General features: G+C 41.7%; 1 protein-coding gene across 1 annotated transcript in view; it reads left to right on the top strand.

The window, feature by feature from the left end:
- Positions 1 to 16376, top strand: part of Glg1 (Golgi apparatus protein 1) — a 121853-nt gene extending 105477 nt beyond the window's left edge. The window contains exons 20-23 of the mRNA XM_075668674.1: positions 2891 to 2983; positions 3075 to 3195; positions 12650 to 12756; positions 13096 to 16376. Coding sequence (XP_075524789.1) covers positions 2891 to 2983; positions 3075 to 3195; positions 12650 to 12756; positions 13096 to 13263 — 489 coding nt within the window. The 3' untranslated portion in view covers positions 13264 to 16376. The remainder of the gene's footprint in view (positions 1 to 2890; positions 2984 to 3074; positions 3196 to 12649; positions 12757 to 13095) is intronic.
- The last annotated feature ends 946 nt before the right edge of the window (positions 16377 to 17322 follow it).

The raw sequence follows: 17322 nt of genomic DNA, 5'->3' as shown, positions 1-17322 counted from the left end.
GCTTAGTGTACTGAAATGTGTACTGAAACTAATGGAAATGTGCGAACGCAGTGTGCTGCACACTTGTACAGCAGAATTCTTAATCATTCAGTGATTAATTAGAAACACTTTCCATTCAAGCAAGCTGTCCCCAAGTCTTATTTTTCATCAGATTTCACCCTCGCATGAAACAAGCATCAGACAAGAGCAGCTGCATCCAACTATACATGTTGTCTAACAGACCAGCAAAAATCTGTAAAAGACCATTAGGACCTGTTAGTCTGATAGAGAAACTGGCAAGCATGCAGCACTGTTTGTATAAAACTAATAAGTCTAACACACAGGGCCTATTGGTTTCTGTGTGTCTAAAGAGAAACTAGTAGGCATGCAACACTGTTTGTATAAAACTATAAGCCTAATACACAGGGCCTATTGATCTTATATGTAAATCAGTACAACTAATAGAAACTTGTATTAGTCCAATACAAAACTTGTACAACTAATACAAAACTGTATTAGAGTAATGGAAACTTCTATTAAAATTTTTGCTATGAAAAATTTGTGCAAGTCTTGCCACAACATTCATGATTGCACAATAAAAAGTAGTTCCACTTATGAACGCTCTCCACTGCCAATGCACCATGTTATCTAGGTAAAGCCAGAAATTTGATCTACCACTCAGTGCTCATGACTAATAACGATTAGTAACCATGCATTTCCACCATTGAGCTCACTCATGCCAGTTCTGATTTTAGTGAAGGGAAGTACCGTACTCTTCGCGTTTGCACCTCTTCCTATTTATGCCTTTTCATGCAAGAGCAATGTTAACGGCAACACAACATGCACTTTACACGGACTCCAAGTGAGACATAAAGAAAGACATGCATTCATTTCTATTTTGAAGCAGTCGCATGTTGCACAGAAGGTAAAACATGGGTTTTCTGATGAACTTTCTAAGAATAACTGGAACTTTCTGTTCATTTGCAAAGACAAAGAGTGTGCTAACTGCACCACCTGCCTAGACAGGTTAGACATGAGCAGTATGTGATCTTCAACCTAATTGACTGCTCTGCTCTACCTTTTGACAGCATTTCAGGCCACAGCTCTTGTTTTTTTGTTGTAAGGAGCTTATTGGAAAATGTGCGTTTGTTCTGCCTCGGCCAACAAATGTGTGCAAACTATCTGCTTTGTCCATAAATCCCAAACACACATGTTTATAGCATCCCATGGTCGATTGGCTAGTGCTTCATTAGTGGTGCCAGGGACCAAAGTTCAGCCCTAAGGGGAAAAAAATGGTTAGGCTCATGGGGTTGTTTTTACTTTGTATATATATTAAAAATTTGCTTTAGCGAAGATTTCAGTCAAATAATGTCGTCTAAAATTTCCTCCTGGCTTTGCATCTTGTGTACAAAAGTTTCAGATGAACAAACTCACCATAAGACAACTTGAGCTTTCCAAAATTTTTGTGCCATGTTGACACCTGTACAAGGTGATCTCAACTGGTTTATGAAGTTCCCACCAGTAATACTGCTCAATGACACCAGCTCTTACATGTTGCTTGGCACAAGAGCAAAAAAGTAGTCTTGTGAAAAGCAAGAGTCCAGAAAAAGTGACTTCTTTTTTCACATGACCGTGTGGGTCACTGAGAAGGGCCTGAAAATCCCTGAAATTGTAATGGAATGCTCAATCAATGCTTTAAGTTTAATTTGTATATTCTTCATATGCTTTTGTTTTTGATAAAGTGCTGTAGTACAAATGGTTCAGATAAGTGGAGTATCAGTATAAGCTAGTTAAAGGGACGTTTTGCTTTAATATAATGTTAAATATGACTTGAGTGCAGCATTTTTTTAAAAGATGTTCTCAGCATTTAAAAAATAAAAGCTGTGACTGCCTTAATGAGAGCAGCATTCCGGGCAAGTTGGTAATCCATTGCTTAAATTGACGCAGTGACGCAGTGGCGCAGTGACGCAGTGGCAATGACGCAGTGGCACAATAAACTTAGTTGAAAGTTTGCGCTTGGTGTGTCGTCTTCTTTCACGTCCGTGTCGTTTTTATGTCGCGCAATATCATTTAAGCTGTGACTGCCGTGTGCAGTGACATTTGCGCGAGGCAGGACATATTTAATTCTACTGAATAAGTTAATTAATTATGAACACCCGGGCCGCTATCTTGTACGCATTTGAAAAGCTGACGTTCTGTTTTGCCTTACGTTATTGGCCTAGATTGACCTAAGCCGCGATATGGGCGTGGCCTTTTTGAACGTTGACTTTTCGAACAAGTACAAGATAGCGGCCCTGATAGACATTATAAATTTTAATTTCTGGCCTTTATTTAAATTTGTAGGTTTTCAGTGAAAATATTGATACCCAATTCGTGGCTCTCTTTAAGGAAATTGCAAACACAGTATACGCTTCCAATGGCGCTGCGCCACACGTGCTGTGAAATAGCTAAATAGATGAGGATGCTCAATGCAATAGGGTTGGCAGTGATAGTTGTGAATGCCATGTGTGACGACCCACGAAAGCACTTGCTGCCACCAGGAGAGAAAAGTGAGTGAGTGCTGGCATTTCCGCGTGACATGGGCAGCTGAGTGCTACGGGAAGCTGCTGTGGCGGGCACCTACTGCTTGCTCTCAATTGCGTGTGCCTCGTAGGTACCTTCTCTTGTTCGCATGGGATCTAGTGGCCAGAAAGCAGATCGTGCAATTGCAGTTTGCCAAGGTACTGAATGTTGGTGCCAAAAGATCGCTTTTTCCAGGGACGTATTAACTGGTAAAAAAGAACCATAACTGTATTAGGGTCAATTTTTGTGTTTGTGATCACTGGTAAATTGTACGAAATGGGATAGTATGAATGAGGTTCTGCTGTACTATTTTTCCAACCAAGTCTGAAGCTTTGTTGTTTACTTTCAGATTCAGAGTTCTTGCAAGGATGACCGTGACATAGAGGAATGCTTAAAATCACACTTTCAAAACCGTGACATAAAAAACCCAGCGTGTAAGAAGGTATGGTTCATGATTTCCAAGACTGTTCCATTGATCACGTTCCAACTTATTTTCCAAGATGACTTCAATTGTTCCTTCATTTTGGTTACAGGAAGTTGCTCGTCTCATACATGAAGGCAAGGCTGATGTTCAGGCTGATCCTATCCTGTACAAAGCATGTCTGCATGACATCAAGCATTTCTGCCATGATCTCACACCTGGCCAGGGCCACCGTAAGTCCTTACTACCTTTTCTGCATTTTAGTGTCATTATTTAGAGTTGAACAGTGTGCATTTGGCTTGCATTGCCAGTGCATTATGGTTTGTGAAATGCTGCTCTTGTGCAAAGAATCAGGCCAAACTTTGTTGGACCTCAAGGGAATTGCATTAGTAAACTCATACGGCTGAATGCCTTTCAGTAAGCTGGGTTTTTTAGTTTCTTGAAACAGTTTAGTGCAGTAGAAACACAAAATTGTAGAGCCCTCTTGTCTTCAACATAAACTGCTTTAAAAGACTGTTTTCTTTTGAATATATGTTGAAAAGAGCTGTGCTGTTGTGTATTCTAGGTGCTGAATTTTGTGCCGATATTTTGAAGTATTGGCTAGTGGAGGGACATCTGTCGTCATTTCTTTAATTGCTGTGGTATGCTGTGTGGCCTCCATAATTACAGAAATGTAATTATGGAGGCTACTTTAATGCTAACTTGTTAGTGATCTTGTCAACAGGACTTGTTAGCCAGGAAGTTAGAGGGAAATTTCATCTAGCTGCGTGGAATATGTGTTATGTAGAATATGAATATGTTACGAGACTGCACATGGGCATTGTTCGTCTGAATTAGGGACTTTATATTTGGGTTGATCTGCAGACTGCATTCTAACAGCACAAAACAAAAGCAGCTCTTTAAAGTGAATGACAAAGTGCGACCAGAGCATGTATTGAGCAAGGAGCGATCAGCTAAAAGTGAAGAAGTGTGGAGAAAAAACCGAAGTGAAGAAGTATGGAGAAAAAAACCGAAGTGAACAAAATGGGACCAGAGCATAGAATGAGTGAGCAACGTTAAAGGGATCCTGAAACGATTGTGTACAAACATACGGAGTTAGTAGGGTAGGTCCTTCTGATCACATATGAAGTGTGCCATTTATTATAAGGTTTTCAAAACGCACATCGCTAGTGGTGTCATTTATTCTAAGGTTTTAAAAACGCACATTGCTACCGATCGCAGCAGTGCCGCTTCCCTGTGTTTTCAGCTGCCTCTTCCCACGCTATGTAGCATGGATGAGTGATGTCACTCTGGCTAGTGATACGATTGGCTATCTACGTTATGTCATCAGGAATGCCTGGAACGTGCCGCTACATTAGCCTTCTTTTTAATAGCATACTTATGCATTGTAATTTGTGTACTGTTTAAAAAATAACTAAACTCTAATACAATAAATGTAGACATTTCTTCAAACGAATAGCCGACTTCTGCCTGAGACCAATTGTTCACATCCGCCTGAACACAGCGATCCCTCGTAATTTTGAAAACAAAAGCACTGTTAGCGACAATCACAGGTTATGCATTTATCACAGAGCCCAGAATCGCAGCAGAAAAATGTCCTAACATGCCGAGATACAGAAAAACGGTGTTGCAAAGTTAATTGAACATGCCCTACGACATGTCAAAATGTCCGTTAGAGAATTGCCATCTTGAGTTAGGCTTTGGTGTAGCGGTATGTGGTGGTACAGTCTCTGCCTCCCATGCTGAAGGTGCGGGTTCGACTCCCAGTGTCAATGTACTTTTTTTTAATTAGGTCTAGACTAGAGGGAACATTATAAATAGCCCATTTTACCACATTACAAGTTAGCGGCAGCGCTTCCTTTTTTTTTCACTGACGGCTACTAAGAAATCTTACGAGCAATGGTAAATGTATGTATTATTAGATATGGACATGTTATCAGGCGATTATCAAGTAGAAATAATAGCGGAAGCAGCTACTTGGTAGTTTGTGAATGCCTGCGGCGGCAGCCAGCTCTTCTTGCTTCATGTAGCGCAAGCCAGGGAAAATTGCATGTAGTGCCACCACGTCTCCATCCGCCGCATGAAGTACATCTTGAAATTACACTCAATCTAGCCCACGCTTAAGAAGAAAAACTGTGTAGGAGAGAGATGCAGGAACACACTGGGTTCAAATCAACCGGAAGTAGACAACACTTGCGTCACCGCATGAAGGAGGCAGGAGATAGTGATGGCCGCACGGTATAAAAGTAGAAAGGGAATGCCGCACCTTAAAGGAAGGTAATGTTTAGCCACTTGTACCTGTGTTACTATAGTGTGCTGATGCGAACTTCTAGAGAGAAAGTATTTCTTGAGAGATACCCTCTGGTGTCTATGGCAAAAACCATTTCAGGGACTCTTTAAAGGGGCCCTGAACCACTTTTTATCGAAGTTGACAAATGCATTTGAAATTAAATTAGACTATTTCAGAAATACTTTGCCACAAAAACTTCTTCACTGTGTTAAGCAGAATCGGAGTTATTGGCAATCAAACATATTGTTTGTGGTGCTCCCACTCCTTCTTCAATGATTTGCACTGCGAAGGCTATGGCAGAGCGGGATGTGCCCACAACGCTCCGCCTACTGAGCGTCACCGTGGCATGCAGTTCAAGTTTGATTTTGGATGTTCACATAGATGCCATTATTTCAGATTTTGGTACCTACAATGCGCCAGATGTGGTTGTCCTTAGCGAGCCTCAGTGCACTCCGTCAGTTGACTCATCGCGGCACCCCGCAAGAGCCGCAGTATCTACACTACGTAGCAGACCCCAGCTACATGCAACTGCAGCATTTCCTTTGTGCACGACAGGGCTAGAGTGCGCGCTCACGTTCACATGCTCCTATCTGACTGTGCCACGTGGTGCAGATCAGCTGTGTCCTGTACCAGCTTGACCGACTGATAGTCACATCCAACTTGCGCATTTTGAAGCATTCATTACAAAGCAAAGTCTGCCAAGGCGTCTAACCAGGAGTGGCCAAGAGCGAATGCACGTCGGGAAGCGTGCGTGTGATCTAACCTTAAGTTTTGAGTGGTTCAAGGCTAGTTGAGTGTTCAAAACTAGTCGAAATTAGTGAGACCTGACGGCTACGGCACCGATAAGCAGGGCGGCCGTGGCCAAGAGTGAGCAGACGATAGTTGACTTCTTCCAGAAGTACGTAATTATCGAAATTCAAAAGCAGATTTTCACTTACTTCATCCTGTTTATTAAACTTCGTCCATAAATATACACAGTAACAGTAGGAAAAAGTGCACTGAAAAACCTTTCTTTATTGATATAATAATCAACCAATAAATAAAGTGTCCAGAAAAGAGTGAGGAGCAGGCTTCTCTTGAAAAGAGAGTGTTTGAGAGAAAGATAACTTCACACTCTGCTTGCGAGATCCACAGCAGCGTATGCTATCCACGGACTGTGTTTTTTCACCAAGCCCGAGGGGTGGTTTAGGGCCCCAGTAAGCTACTAAGAAGTGAAGAAGGCAGCAACAGCAAATTGAAGAAGTTGTCAGAGAAGTGCTTGAAATTATATTCCATTTGCCTCATTCTGAACAAAAGTTTTTACAGATAGTGTTACATTTGAATAACATTTCCTTTGACGTGCAAACATCAAAGAAAGCTTCATGTAACACTGATTCCGATGTACGGATGGCTTGCTAAGATATATATATTATATATATGGGTCATTCCATCTGAAGTGGACTACGTGTTTTTTTTTTAACCATCTCCAATTCTTTAAAAACATCATACTATTTGCGTCAATGTTGGAAGTAATTATTCAAGCGGTTTCTTGAAAATAATTTTATGGTTCCATGAGGGCGCTTCGAAGGCTACGCACACTAGTGAAACTATGTCAGGCAGAAAAATTATTGTTTCAACCTACAACTGGGACATTTTTCTGTATTCTATATACGGCACTCTTTCATTACTATTATAGTTTATTACTTTTTGTTTTAATTTACATTAATTTTGGTCATGAGAAAAAATTGTCGATTGCCGCATATTCTATATTTTTAGAGAAAGAACTCATTGTTCCATGGAGGAATATATTCCCAATATGGGCTTGGTATGTGTGTATAAAGTATGATAAAAATACTCTGAGAAGAAATAAATCTAAAAATTCTTTAAAATCATGACAGAAATGGAAAAAAGACCTTCTGACTCACTTTGTGGCTTCATTTTCACAGTGCAGCGCTCCAAGTAAAAATATGGCCTAATCACCATTGTACTTTGCTGCCAATTTATCTAGAAAGCTTTGAAAATGTAAATTTAGTCTTAAGCGAGAAAAATATTTTTGAACAGCGCATTCACAAGGTTGCGCTGAGCATCTGTTTTGCCTTCACTGCACAGCACATCAGTTGGCATTTTAGCTCGGCTTATTTCACATGTTCCTCCTTTTATGCGAAGCATACTAGCCGCACAACCCCGCTCTTCCTTGCTGCGCCGCGCGCGGCCGCGTAGCTACCATATGACGTCATAACAGCTGCAAAAGCGGAGGCTCAACTCATGCGCTCGCTTACGGCCGCGTAGCTACATAGCCGGGTCTCAGCTCATGCGCTCGCCTGCATGAGTTGTTTCTTCGTCTAGCCGAACCAAATATAGCCAAGCAACAGCAGTTCACCAGGCTAAACAGTGGTTCAACAACTAAAATAAAGGCTAGTATGCTTCGCATCCTGGGCTTCGCATCCTGGGCACCACCTCCATCATCATCATCATCATCATCATGTTTTATGTCCACTGCAGGACGAAGGCCTCTCCCTGCGATCTCCAATTACCCCTGTTCTGCGCAAACCGATTCCAACTAGCGCCCGCGAATTTCCTAATTTCATCGCTCCACCTAGTGTTTTGTCGTCCTCGATTGCGTTTCCCTTCTCTTGGTACCCATTCTGTAACCCTAATGGTCCAGCGGTTATCTAACCGGCGCATTACATGACCTGCCCAGCTACATTTTTTCCTCTTGATGTCAATTAGAATATCGTCTATACCCGTTCGCTTTCTGATCCAAACCGCTCTCTTTCTCTCTCTTAACGTTATGCCTAGCAATCTTCGTTCGATCGCTCTTTGCGCGGTCCTTAACTGGCTCTCAAGACTCTGCCCCATATGCACTGGCATAATGCACTGGGAAATGCACTGGCAAATGCATTGGCACTGGACATATTGCACTGGCAAAATGCACTGATTGCACACCTTTTCAATAATAATGGTAAGCTTCCAGTCAGGAGCTGGCAAAGTCTGCCGTATGTGATCCAACCTATTTTTAGTCTTCTGTGAATTTCCTTCTCATGATCAGGGTTCCCTTTGATTAATTGACCTAGGTAAACGTACTCCTTCACAGTCTCTAGTGGCTGACTGGCCATCCTGATCTCTTGTTCCTTTGCCCGGCTATTTATCATTATCTTCATCTTCTGCATAATAATATTCAACCCCACTCTTACACTCTCTCTGTTAAGGTCTCCAATCATTTGTTGTAACTCGTCTGCATTGTTGTTGAATAGAACAATGTCATCGACAAACCGAAGGTTGCCGAGATATTTGCCGTCGATCTTTACTCCTAAGCCTTCCCAGTTTAATAGCTTGAATTCTTCTAAGCACGCAGAAAATAGCTTTGGAGAAATTGTGTCTCCCTGTCTGACACCTTTCTCTATAGGTCTCTCCCTGCTTTTCTTGTGTAGAATTAAGGTAGCTGTAGAACCTCTGTAGATATTCTTACGCGAAGGACGAGTCAGTAAGACGAGAAACTATTTACAGATTATATTTACAACAACGGTTGCAGCGCTGACCGGTTAGATTCACAGCGCGCGCCCAGTTCGTTCTTCCTCCTCTTTTCTGGAGTAATGGCGCCTACGCGCCTCGTTCAAACAAACAAATACCTCACGCATGTAGCAATATTTTCCAAGCTTTTTACGTAAGCGTTCTGTACTCCTTGATTACATAGTGCCTCTACGATTGCTGGTATCTCTACTGAATCAAATGCCTTTTCGTAATCTATATAAGCCACATAGAGAGGCTTATTGTACTCTGCAGATTTCGCGATAGCCTGATTGATGACATGGATGTGATCCATTGTAAAGTATCTCTTCCTGAAGCCAGCCTGTTCCCTTGGTTGACAAAATCCAGTGTTAACCTTATTCTATTGGAGATTATTTTGGTAAATATTTTATATAATACTGGGAGCAAGCTAATGGTCCCATAATTGTTCAATTCTTTAACGTCTCCTTTTTTTTTGTGGATTAGTATAATGTCTGCATTCTTCCAGTTTTCTGGGACCCTTGCAGCCGATAGACACTTCGTATAAAGAGCCGCCAGTTTTCCAAGCATTATGTCTCCTCCATCTTTGATTAAATCGACTGTTATTCCATGTTATCCTCCCGCTCTTCATCGTTTCATGTCTTGCAGGGCCCTTCTGACCTCATCGCTAGTTATAGGAGAGTTTCTGTATACTGTTCATTACTGTTTCTAAGGGAACTATCGTGACTCCTCTGGGTATTGTATACAGGTCAGCTTAGAATTTTTCCGCTGCTTTTACTATATCTTCGAGATTGCTGATGATATTATCCTTCTTACCTTTTAGTGCATGCATCGTGGTTTGTCCTATGCCAGGTTTCTTTTTTACTGATTTCAGGCTGCGTTCATTTTTTTCGGCTTCTTCAGTCTTTCTCATGTTATAGTTTCGAATATCAGTTATTTTCGCCTTGTTGATCAGTTTTGACAGTTCCGCGAATTGCGTAACGCTGTGCGGCCGCCAGTCCCATACAACCGTGTAGAGCGCAGGACTCTGCGATTCTAGACGCACTGCGCTCACTGCGAAAGGTTAGAAAAACACCCACATAAGCACAGCAGAGAAGTGGCTACGTGAGGCGGTTCGACCGATAACTGTAGAAGCGTCATTCAAAACAAGTAATTGTGCTCCACTTCCGGCGGCGTTTTCTCTACTTCCTATTTAAATAAAAAGATGTTGATCCATAAATATTCTCATAAACAACGGTTAACTGTTTTATTATTCGCTTTTGCTTGCAGTTTGGTTGTTGCCTTGGCTCTCTCCCTTAGTAGATCGCTTAATTTCTCAACTCCTTGCTATTTTTGTTTCCAGTTGCCAATTTTGAACGAAAAGTGCTATACAGCTAGGGAAAAACAGACGAGGTAACGGGCGACAGTCATCTTGCTTATGGGTTTAAGGGTTATTGCAGGGTTTCATGATGGACGCTCTTTCACATTATTTTATTTGCCACCTTATCTAACTCATATCACGTGTATATGGTTCCAGGCATCTGCCAGCGTCGCGGCGAGCCGTAACTCAAGGAAACAATGAAGCAAAGGGATAAGTTAAACGCAATTGGCGTTTTCTCCGGCCGCAACTCGTTCCATGAGAGTACAGACCAGCTGAGTAACAGCCGCATCCCTCTCCTGGTCCCAGGATCAGCCTAAACAAAGAAGGTTGAACTAACAAAAGCAACAGCTATGCGCGTGACGGTTGAATAGATGGTGACAACTGAACGTATCTCGAGTTAATCGCGCGGGTGCGGAATTCACGAGAAAACTGTCCTTCACATTACAAGAGATGCCGATAACTACCACCCTCTAAAAGGTGTGAAATAGGCAGCATAATGCTGACCGATGAACAGCTGCGAAGTCTCAACATTGATCTGGCGGCGCTTTAGGAATGTGTGAGGAGTGGTGGCGTGGGTGGGGAGGGGGGGGGGGGGGGGGGGGTATGCCACTTGATTTCGGGGGGAACCCGGGCCCCCCCCCCCCCCTGGGTACGTGCCTGTTCTGAAGGTTTTTCTTTTTTGTCCCATCTATTGGCCCTGTTTTCATTCTTAGCAGTGTGTACAAACTAGCCTAACAGCAAGCTCTTCTCAAGTTTATTAACATAATGAAAGTCAGTGACAAGTGAAATAAAAAGAATAGCAGAAAGGGGGGGGGGGGGCGCTTAATATATGTTTCCTAGAAAAGCAAGTCACAATGTTTTTGGAATGCTTTTCTTCCGCATAGCGTAGTTGACAATTCAGTCAAGTACGAGAAATGAGAAGCTCTTTGACAATATAAAGGCCTGGTGGGGAGCAACAATGTCCCCACACTTTATGTACGTGCTCGTCCCATCTTTACCTGTGTTGGAATTTTTAGCACTGATCCACCCTCGGCAGTTGTGGTTAACAGAATCCAGAATGAGGTAGAGGTGTGCCACTAGTGGGGCTGCAATATTCTGTGCACGAAAGAGGGGATCGTCCCCATGACGTCCCCCCTCCCCTCCTCTATTGCCACTAGCCCTTGACTTTCTTTCACATTCAAGCTTTCTCTTTCATCCATGTTGCTCCTTTGGAGCCGGCCTCCCGAGTCTTTATGTTCCATGGAAAAGGAGGGGAGGGGGAGGGGGTCGACCCCCCCTCCCGCTACACCAATGACTATCATTAAAGAGTGACGACTGCAGAATATAGAAAAAGAAAACTGCAGTAATAGGTCAAAGGAGTAATTTTGAAGAAATTTGTCTGCCCGCCATAGTGTCATTTGCGTGTGCAACCTTCGAAGCACCCTCACAGCGTCAGAAAATTTTGTTCAGGAAGAAATTGCTTGAATAAGTGCTTCCCATATTGAGGTAAAATACTATGATATTTCTCAGCAGAATCTAATACGGTCACAAAAGCACCTACTAGTACACTTGAAATGGTATGACCCACATGCATGGTGTCTCACTTGACTTGAACCAAGGATTTTAAAATGTGGTTAACCACAGACGGGTGAAACCAACCACATAAGGTTTGCCATCATGTGGCACTCCTCAAAAAATTTTTTATGTTCTGCTGAATTAGTTAATTAACTGATAAAAATTATTCAAAATGTTTATTATTCACTTTAGGGCCAAGTGCATTTCGTTACGTTGTAGAGGGGGTTCAGAAACGGCCAATCCAATTTTATGTGACAACGTACATGGTGCTGCGTCTTTTTTCTTTCGTATTCTTTTCTTTTTTTTTTCGTTTAAAGAAAGGTCTTGAAATATTAAATAAAACCACGTGACTGCGCTCATGTGCCATCATATTGCAATGCTCTGAACAGTGCTTCAAGCCCATCGCTTATCGGGGACAACAGCACTTCTTTTCCTTGTGGCACTGTCAAAGGTGCTGAAGCACTGTGAAGCCGATGTTTAGAGCCACGGCCACTCACTTTGCAACTGTCTGCGCGCACGGTTCTTTCACTTGAAGCACGGTTGAGAGTGCTGCAATATGATAGCGCATGAGCGCCGCCATGTGGTTTGATTTCATATTTCGCGGGCTTTCTTTAAACGTCAAAAAAAATCACCACGCAGCACGTACATTGCCACAAAAAAATCGGATCGGTCGTTCCTGCATCCCCTCTATGACCTAACAAAATGCCCTTGGCCCTAAAGTGAATAGTATAGTTTTTCCATAATTGATCTTAGTAATTAGCTAATTTGGCGGAATATAATAAGTACTCTAAGGAGTGCTACATGATGGCAAACCATATGTCGTTGGTTTCATTCAGTGTCGGTTAACCACTGTCTTTAGATCCTTGACTCAAGTTACGTGAAATGCCCTGTATATATGACATTTACATTTTCTTGCATATGTCCAATGCTGCATTGAAATTTTGGCCATGTCTGGAATTGCAGATACTGAGGCACTTGTTTCTCGTTTTCTCCTTAGTGCTTTCCTGCCTTCTGACGGGTTTAGAGTCGGATACAATTGCCTTGACGGAAGAGTGTCGAACACTGCTTTCAAAACGAGTGGAAATGTTTGAATATGCTGCTCAGGTAGGTCTGGAATTACTTGCACATTGGAAGAGCAGTCAAGGCTGTGCGAAAAATTGCTGATGAAGGAAGCAATGTGTACAACAAAAAGGTGTTCATGGGGTACATTTTCCTTCCTTCCTTTGTTTGTTTGTGTTTGTGTGGGTGTGTGTGTGTTTTAGTACCAGAGCCTTGACCGCAGTTTCCATTTTTATTCATCTTGAAAGTTGTACTGCATGCTGTAAGAAGTAATAGTAGTAGTAAACTGTATGTATATATAAAAAAAAGTGAGAAGCACTTGTTTTAGGCAAATTGAATTTCTGTGACCTTTCTGATTTGGCTTCCATACATTTTCTCATTTAGGTGGCACCTGTGGAGTCCATTCGAGATGTAGTGCAACAAATTGCCAACTCTCCTTCACGGAACTACTTTGTAGTGGTAGCCATGGGTGTATTAGGCGTCATCTTTGTAGGGGGATTGTTTTGTGGCCGTGTTACCAAGAGACTTCCAGCAAACATCAAGAACAAATGAAAATGACATGTGCAAGTGGGAAGCAAAGTAACAACAAAGAGTGAAAAAAAAAGAAGAAGAAAAGGATGCAGTTCGCCTGCTGACAGACCATACCATAGCTCCACGTTATTGCAGTTACTGCAGCATTGAAATCCACCTTGAAGTTCACATGCCTCGTCAAAGGCAGCCAAAGTTTCACCCATGAGCATTGTTAGAGCTACCTTTGCGGCAAGACTCACTCATGCGTGCTTAACGGCAACAGCATGATGTGTTTTGTGAGAACAAAGGCCTTCCTACCCACTCTACCATTGCTGCCATGTCAAACCTAGTTGTGTCACTTGTATGAACAATTGATTGAGCACCACACTGTCGACACGCTGTGTTTATGGTCTATGATTGTGTTGGTTGTCTTCTTCAGCTCTTCTTTCTCCTTTTTCTTTAGAGTTGTCATTTTGTGAAGTCATAGAAAGGGAGTTAACCTGATTTGAAAGCTTGCTTGGTGGTCAGGAATGTTTACATGGCTTTAAAAGATTCTTTTGTAAATTTGTGCTTCGTGTAGAGTGATACCATCACTGAACTAATATCTTACCCTGGTAGGCATTCCACCAAAAGCTGCATTTTTGTCTTTTTTGTTGTTGTTATTGCTGTTGTTGTGTCAATTATTGTCACTTGCTGTCTTCTGTTCTTTTGGTGTGTTCCCCCCAGTCATCCTAGGGCACACTACAGAAGACCTAAGAATCAGTGCACAATCAATATGTGCATCACTTATTTCTAATGTCTCGCAAATGCCAGGATATTTAGCTTTGTTAAGCCATCCTGCTTCACCTTTTTTGTCACCATCTTTTGTTGGTGTTTTTATATACGTACTACATGTATACTGTATACATGTATGTACATGTATACTTTATATACTCTAATATACACATATATACACATATATTGTATGGCAGTCTTGCACATAGGACTGGATATTTAATCAGTGTGGTATCATTTTTATACCTTTTTAACTTAATGAAACCTTATAAAAGCAGAAGTTGTAAAGACTAGATTTTTTGCTAGTTTATGCAGAGTTTTTCTAACTTCGTCATTAAAGTTCTGGCTGCTTTTAGCTTAACATTTTCAACTCTTTTACAGTATCCATATTTTCTTTGATGCCCTGAATTACGGCTGCATTAGTGCTACATTTTCAATAATTGGAAGACCATGTTAACATTTTTGTTAGTATTACATGTCACTTAGATGGAACAGACTAGCAGCAATATTTTGTCTCTGAAAATTTTGTGCTGTAATCTAGTCTAGCATTTTCAACTTGTGCTACTGCACCATCACCCTGTTAAACATATTGCCAGATTCAATTATTATGCCTGGTTTATGCTTTCCTTAAAATAGTCAAGTCCTGCTTTTGTGCTTGGTAACAACTTGTAGCTCTTTAATTTGCATGTGGTTGGAAAAGAGCTCTGGTCTATATATACGAGATCATATGGTGAAGCATGAAGACTAGTGTACATCATGGCCCGTCCAGTACTACGCAGCCATTGGTTATAGGCACATTTTTGTAGCTTTTGCCAAAAGGTTGTCATTGATTTCTGCAAAATCAAGGAATTTCGTTGTTGCAAATAACTTTGAACAAACTTATTGTGTGTAAATGCTTTGCATGCCTTTATTTTGGTGTGTGTGTGTGTGTGTGTGTGTGTGTGTGTGTGTGTGTGTGTGTGTGTGTGTGTGTGTGTGTGTGTGTGTGTGTGTGTGTGTGTGTGTGTGTGTGTGTGTGTGTATGGCACTGTATTAGTGCCTTATTTGTTTGTTCTTAAGAGCATTCTCTTGCCTTTGTTTCAAGCTCCATGAGGCACTAAAGTTGACTCTTTGTGTCAATGCCTCTATAGCATTCCTCTGGATTTCCAGGATGTTCTTGTCTGTCATGAGCAAGCTCCTGTTAAAGGCACATTCTGCATCAAGTCTCTTGCCATGTTAAGTCATTGACTGTAATATAGGCACATGGCTCTTTTCTACCAAGTTTGTGAAAAAGACATGACTGCCTGTGAAATTTGGAAAATGGTACATGGCACGTGAGCTGATGTGCATCAACTTTCACTGTTTCAATTAAAGAAAACAGCATGGGAGTGTTTTGAGAGTTTGTCACTAAAGCATGTAACTGAGTTCAGTACTGTAGCACGAATGTTAAGATAGTTTTGTGGAAGTTCAAACACCTGTGTGATCTTTCGTACCCTGGGTACTGGTTCGCAATTTAAAAATGTTGGGACCTTCCATTTGCTAGTGGACTAGTGGCAAATGCAATGCTACCAGATTGTACTTGTCACTGGGAGGGACAGTGCCTGTTATACAAGTGCATGAAATTTCACAATGAGACTCAAGTGACTGAGTCATGCCAACAGTTAGGTTATCAAAGTTGGCTTGTGTATCACCAATAATGCTGCACACTCTAGCGTATTTGATGTCTCATGCTTTGTCAGCACAAAGACATTACCACTAGTCATGTACTGTCATCGCTGAACAGATTCAACTACCTTTTGTTTGTGGCTCCCTTTGCTTATTCTCAAAACAACTGCACTTGGGGCAGCTGCGACGAAAGAGCTTTGGCAAGACTTGAGTGCATCCTCACTTGTGGATGTGCAGCCTAAGAGTCTGACACACAATTCCTAGGAGCACATGTTCAAAGCACAAAGGCGAGAAGTATGTTTTTGGACATATTTTGATAACCTTAGACTGTATACTGTGAATAACTCGGCCAAAATTTATTCAGTTAGAATGCCAACAAATATTTAAGTGAAGCACATAAGCTTTCCTGAGAAGTTGCAAATCGAGCAAGGAGCTCTTGTTATTGAGGCATTGTTTTTTTCGTGCAATGCAAAACTGAAAACTTGCCCTCGCCAGGTTGGGATATTGTAAACAGACTATTGTGGTGCGTATATCACAAAGTGAAGATTATGTCTGCAAAGTGTTGCACTGATGTACGCTGAGAAAACAGCTAAATATTGAAACAAAAGCCCGCGCTCTTCTTTGAGGAGGCGCTCCTGCCATGAGTGAGCAGTGTGCATCGCGTCACATGCATTTCGCTTGCAGTGTACCATTTGGAATATACATAAAGCTGACAACATGGTGCTGCAGTATGGCAACGATGGTAGGTCACTCCAATCTCGATGGGTCACTCCAACACTTATTTACAACCGCCATTTCGAGCGATGGGCAGGGTAGACGGACAGGGTGGGCGGGCAGGCTCTAGCAGCTGGTACTTTTGGTCTTTGTATGATGTGGCTGTAGTCATCTATTTGTCAGTGGGTTAGAGCTGAGGCATGTGGAGGCAGGTAAAGGGTGTAGTGTGCAGAAGCGGTGCCATAAAATGTTACGAGTATTGGTGTAGCAGCCGTAATGGTGGGTCTTCCGTGTGGAGGCCAGTTAGAATAAAGCGCATACAGTCGGTCTGGGGGATATTGCTGGTTTGTGGTGTACCGAGGGCTGGGACCTGGTGAGCTTTCCCAACTCTCTCTCTCTCTCTCTCTCTCTCTCTCTCTCTCTCTCTCTCTCTCTCTCTCTCTCTCTATATATATATATATATATATATATATATATATATATATATATATATATATATATATATATATATATATATATATATATAATATGTGGAGGGGGGGCGGTTTAGCTGCACCAAATTTTTTAATATTGCCTGTGGCAAATAGCGCAATTCTCACCTATGATCTATATTCTATATTACTCGATGAGGCTGCTATTCTATGCGAAATCAAAATGCTTAATTGGAGAGTGTTAGAATAGGGGCCCGAAATGTTTCTGGCCCCAAAGAGCTTTGCAATTGTTGGGGCACACAGGAGTGAGGAGTTTTAGAATAGAGCTTTGCGTTCAAACGCAAATGCGAATATTGCTTGTGCTTGCAGCGCCACTGCGGTGTCAAAGAAAAGCTATTGTAAATATAAATACATAGATGGAAAGAACCAAGGTAATGTTTGCCATCGCTTGGAGATACTCAGATTATTTTTTGCATTTCGCCTTATAATTAGTCTGAGTTAATCAACTTCTCCAATATTATAATTAGATTACAAGTCT

This window comes from Dermacentor variabilis, chromosome 1 (genome assembly GCF_050947875.1).
Source record: "Dermacentor variabilis isolate Ectoservices chromosome 1, ASM5094787v1, whole genome shotgun sequence".
Taxonomy (NCBI): Eukaryota; Metazoa; Arthropoda; class Arachnida; order Ixodida; family Ixodidae; genus Dermacentor; species Dermacentor variabilis.
This window is presented reverse-complemented; position numbering and strand designations above follow the sequence as displayed.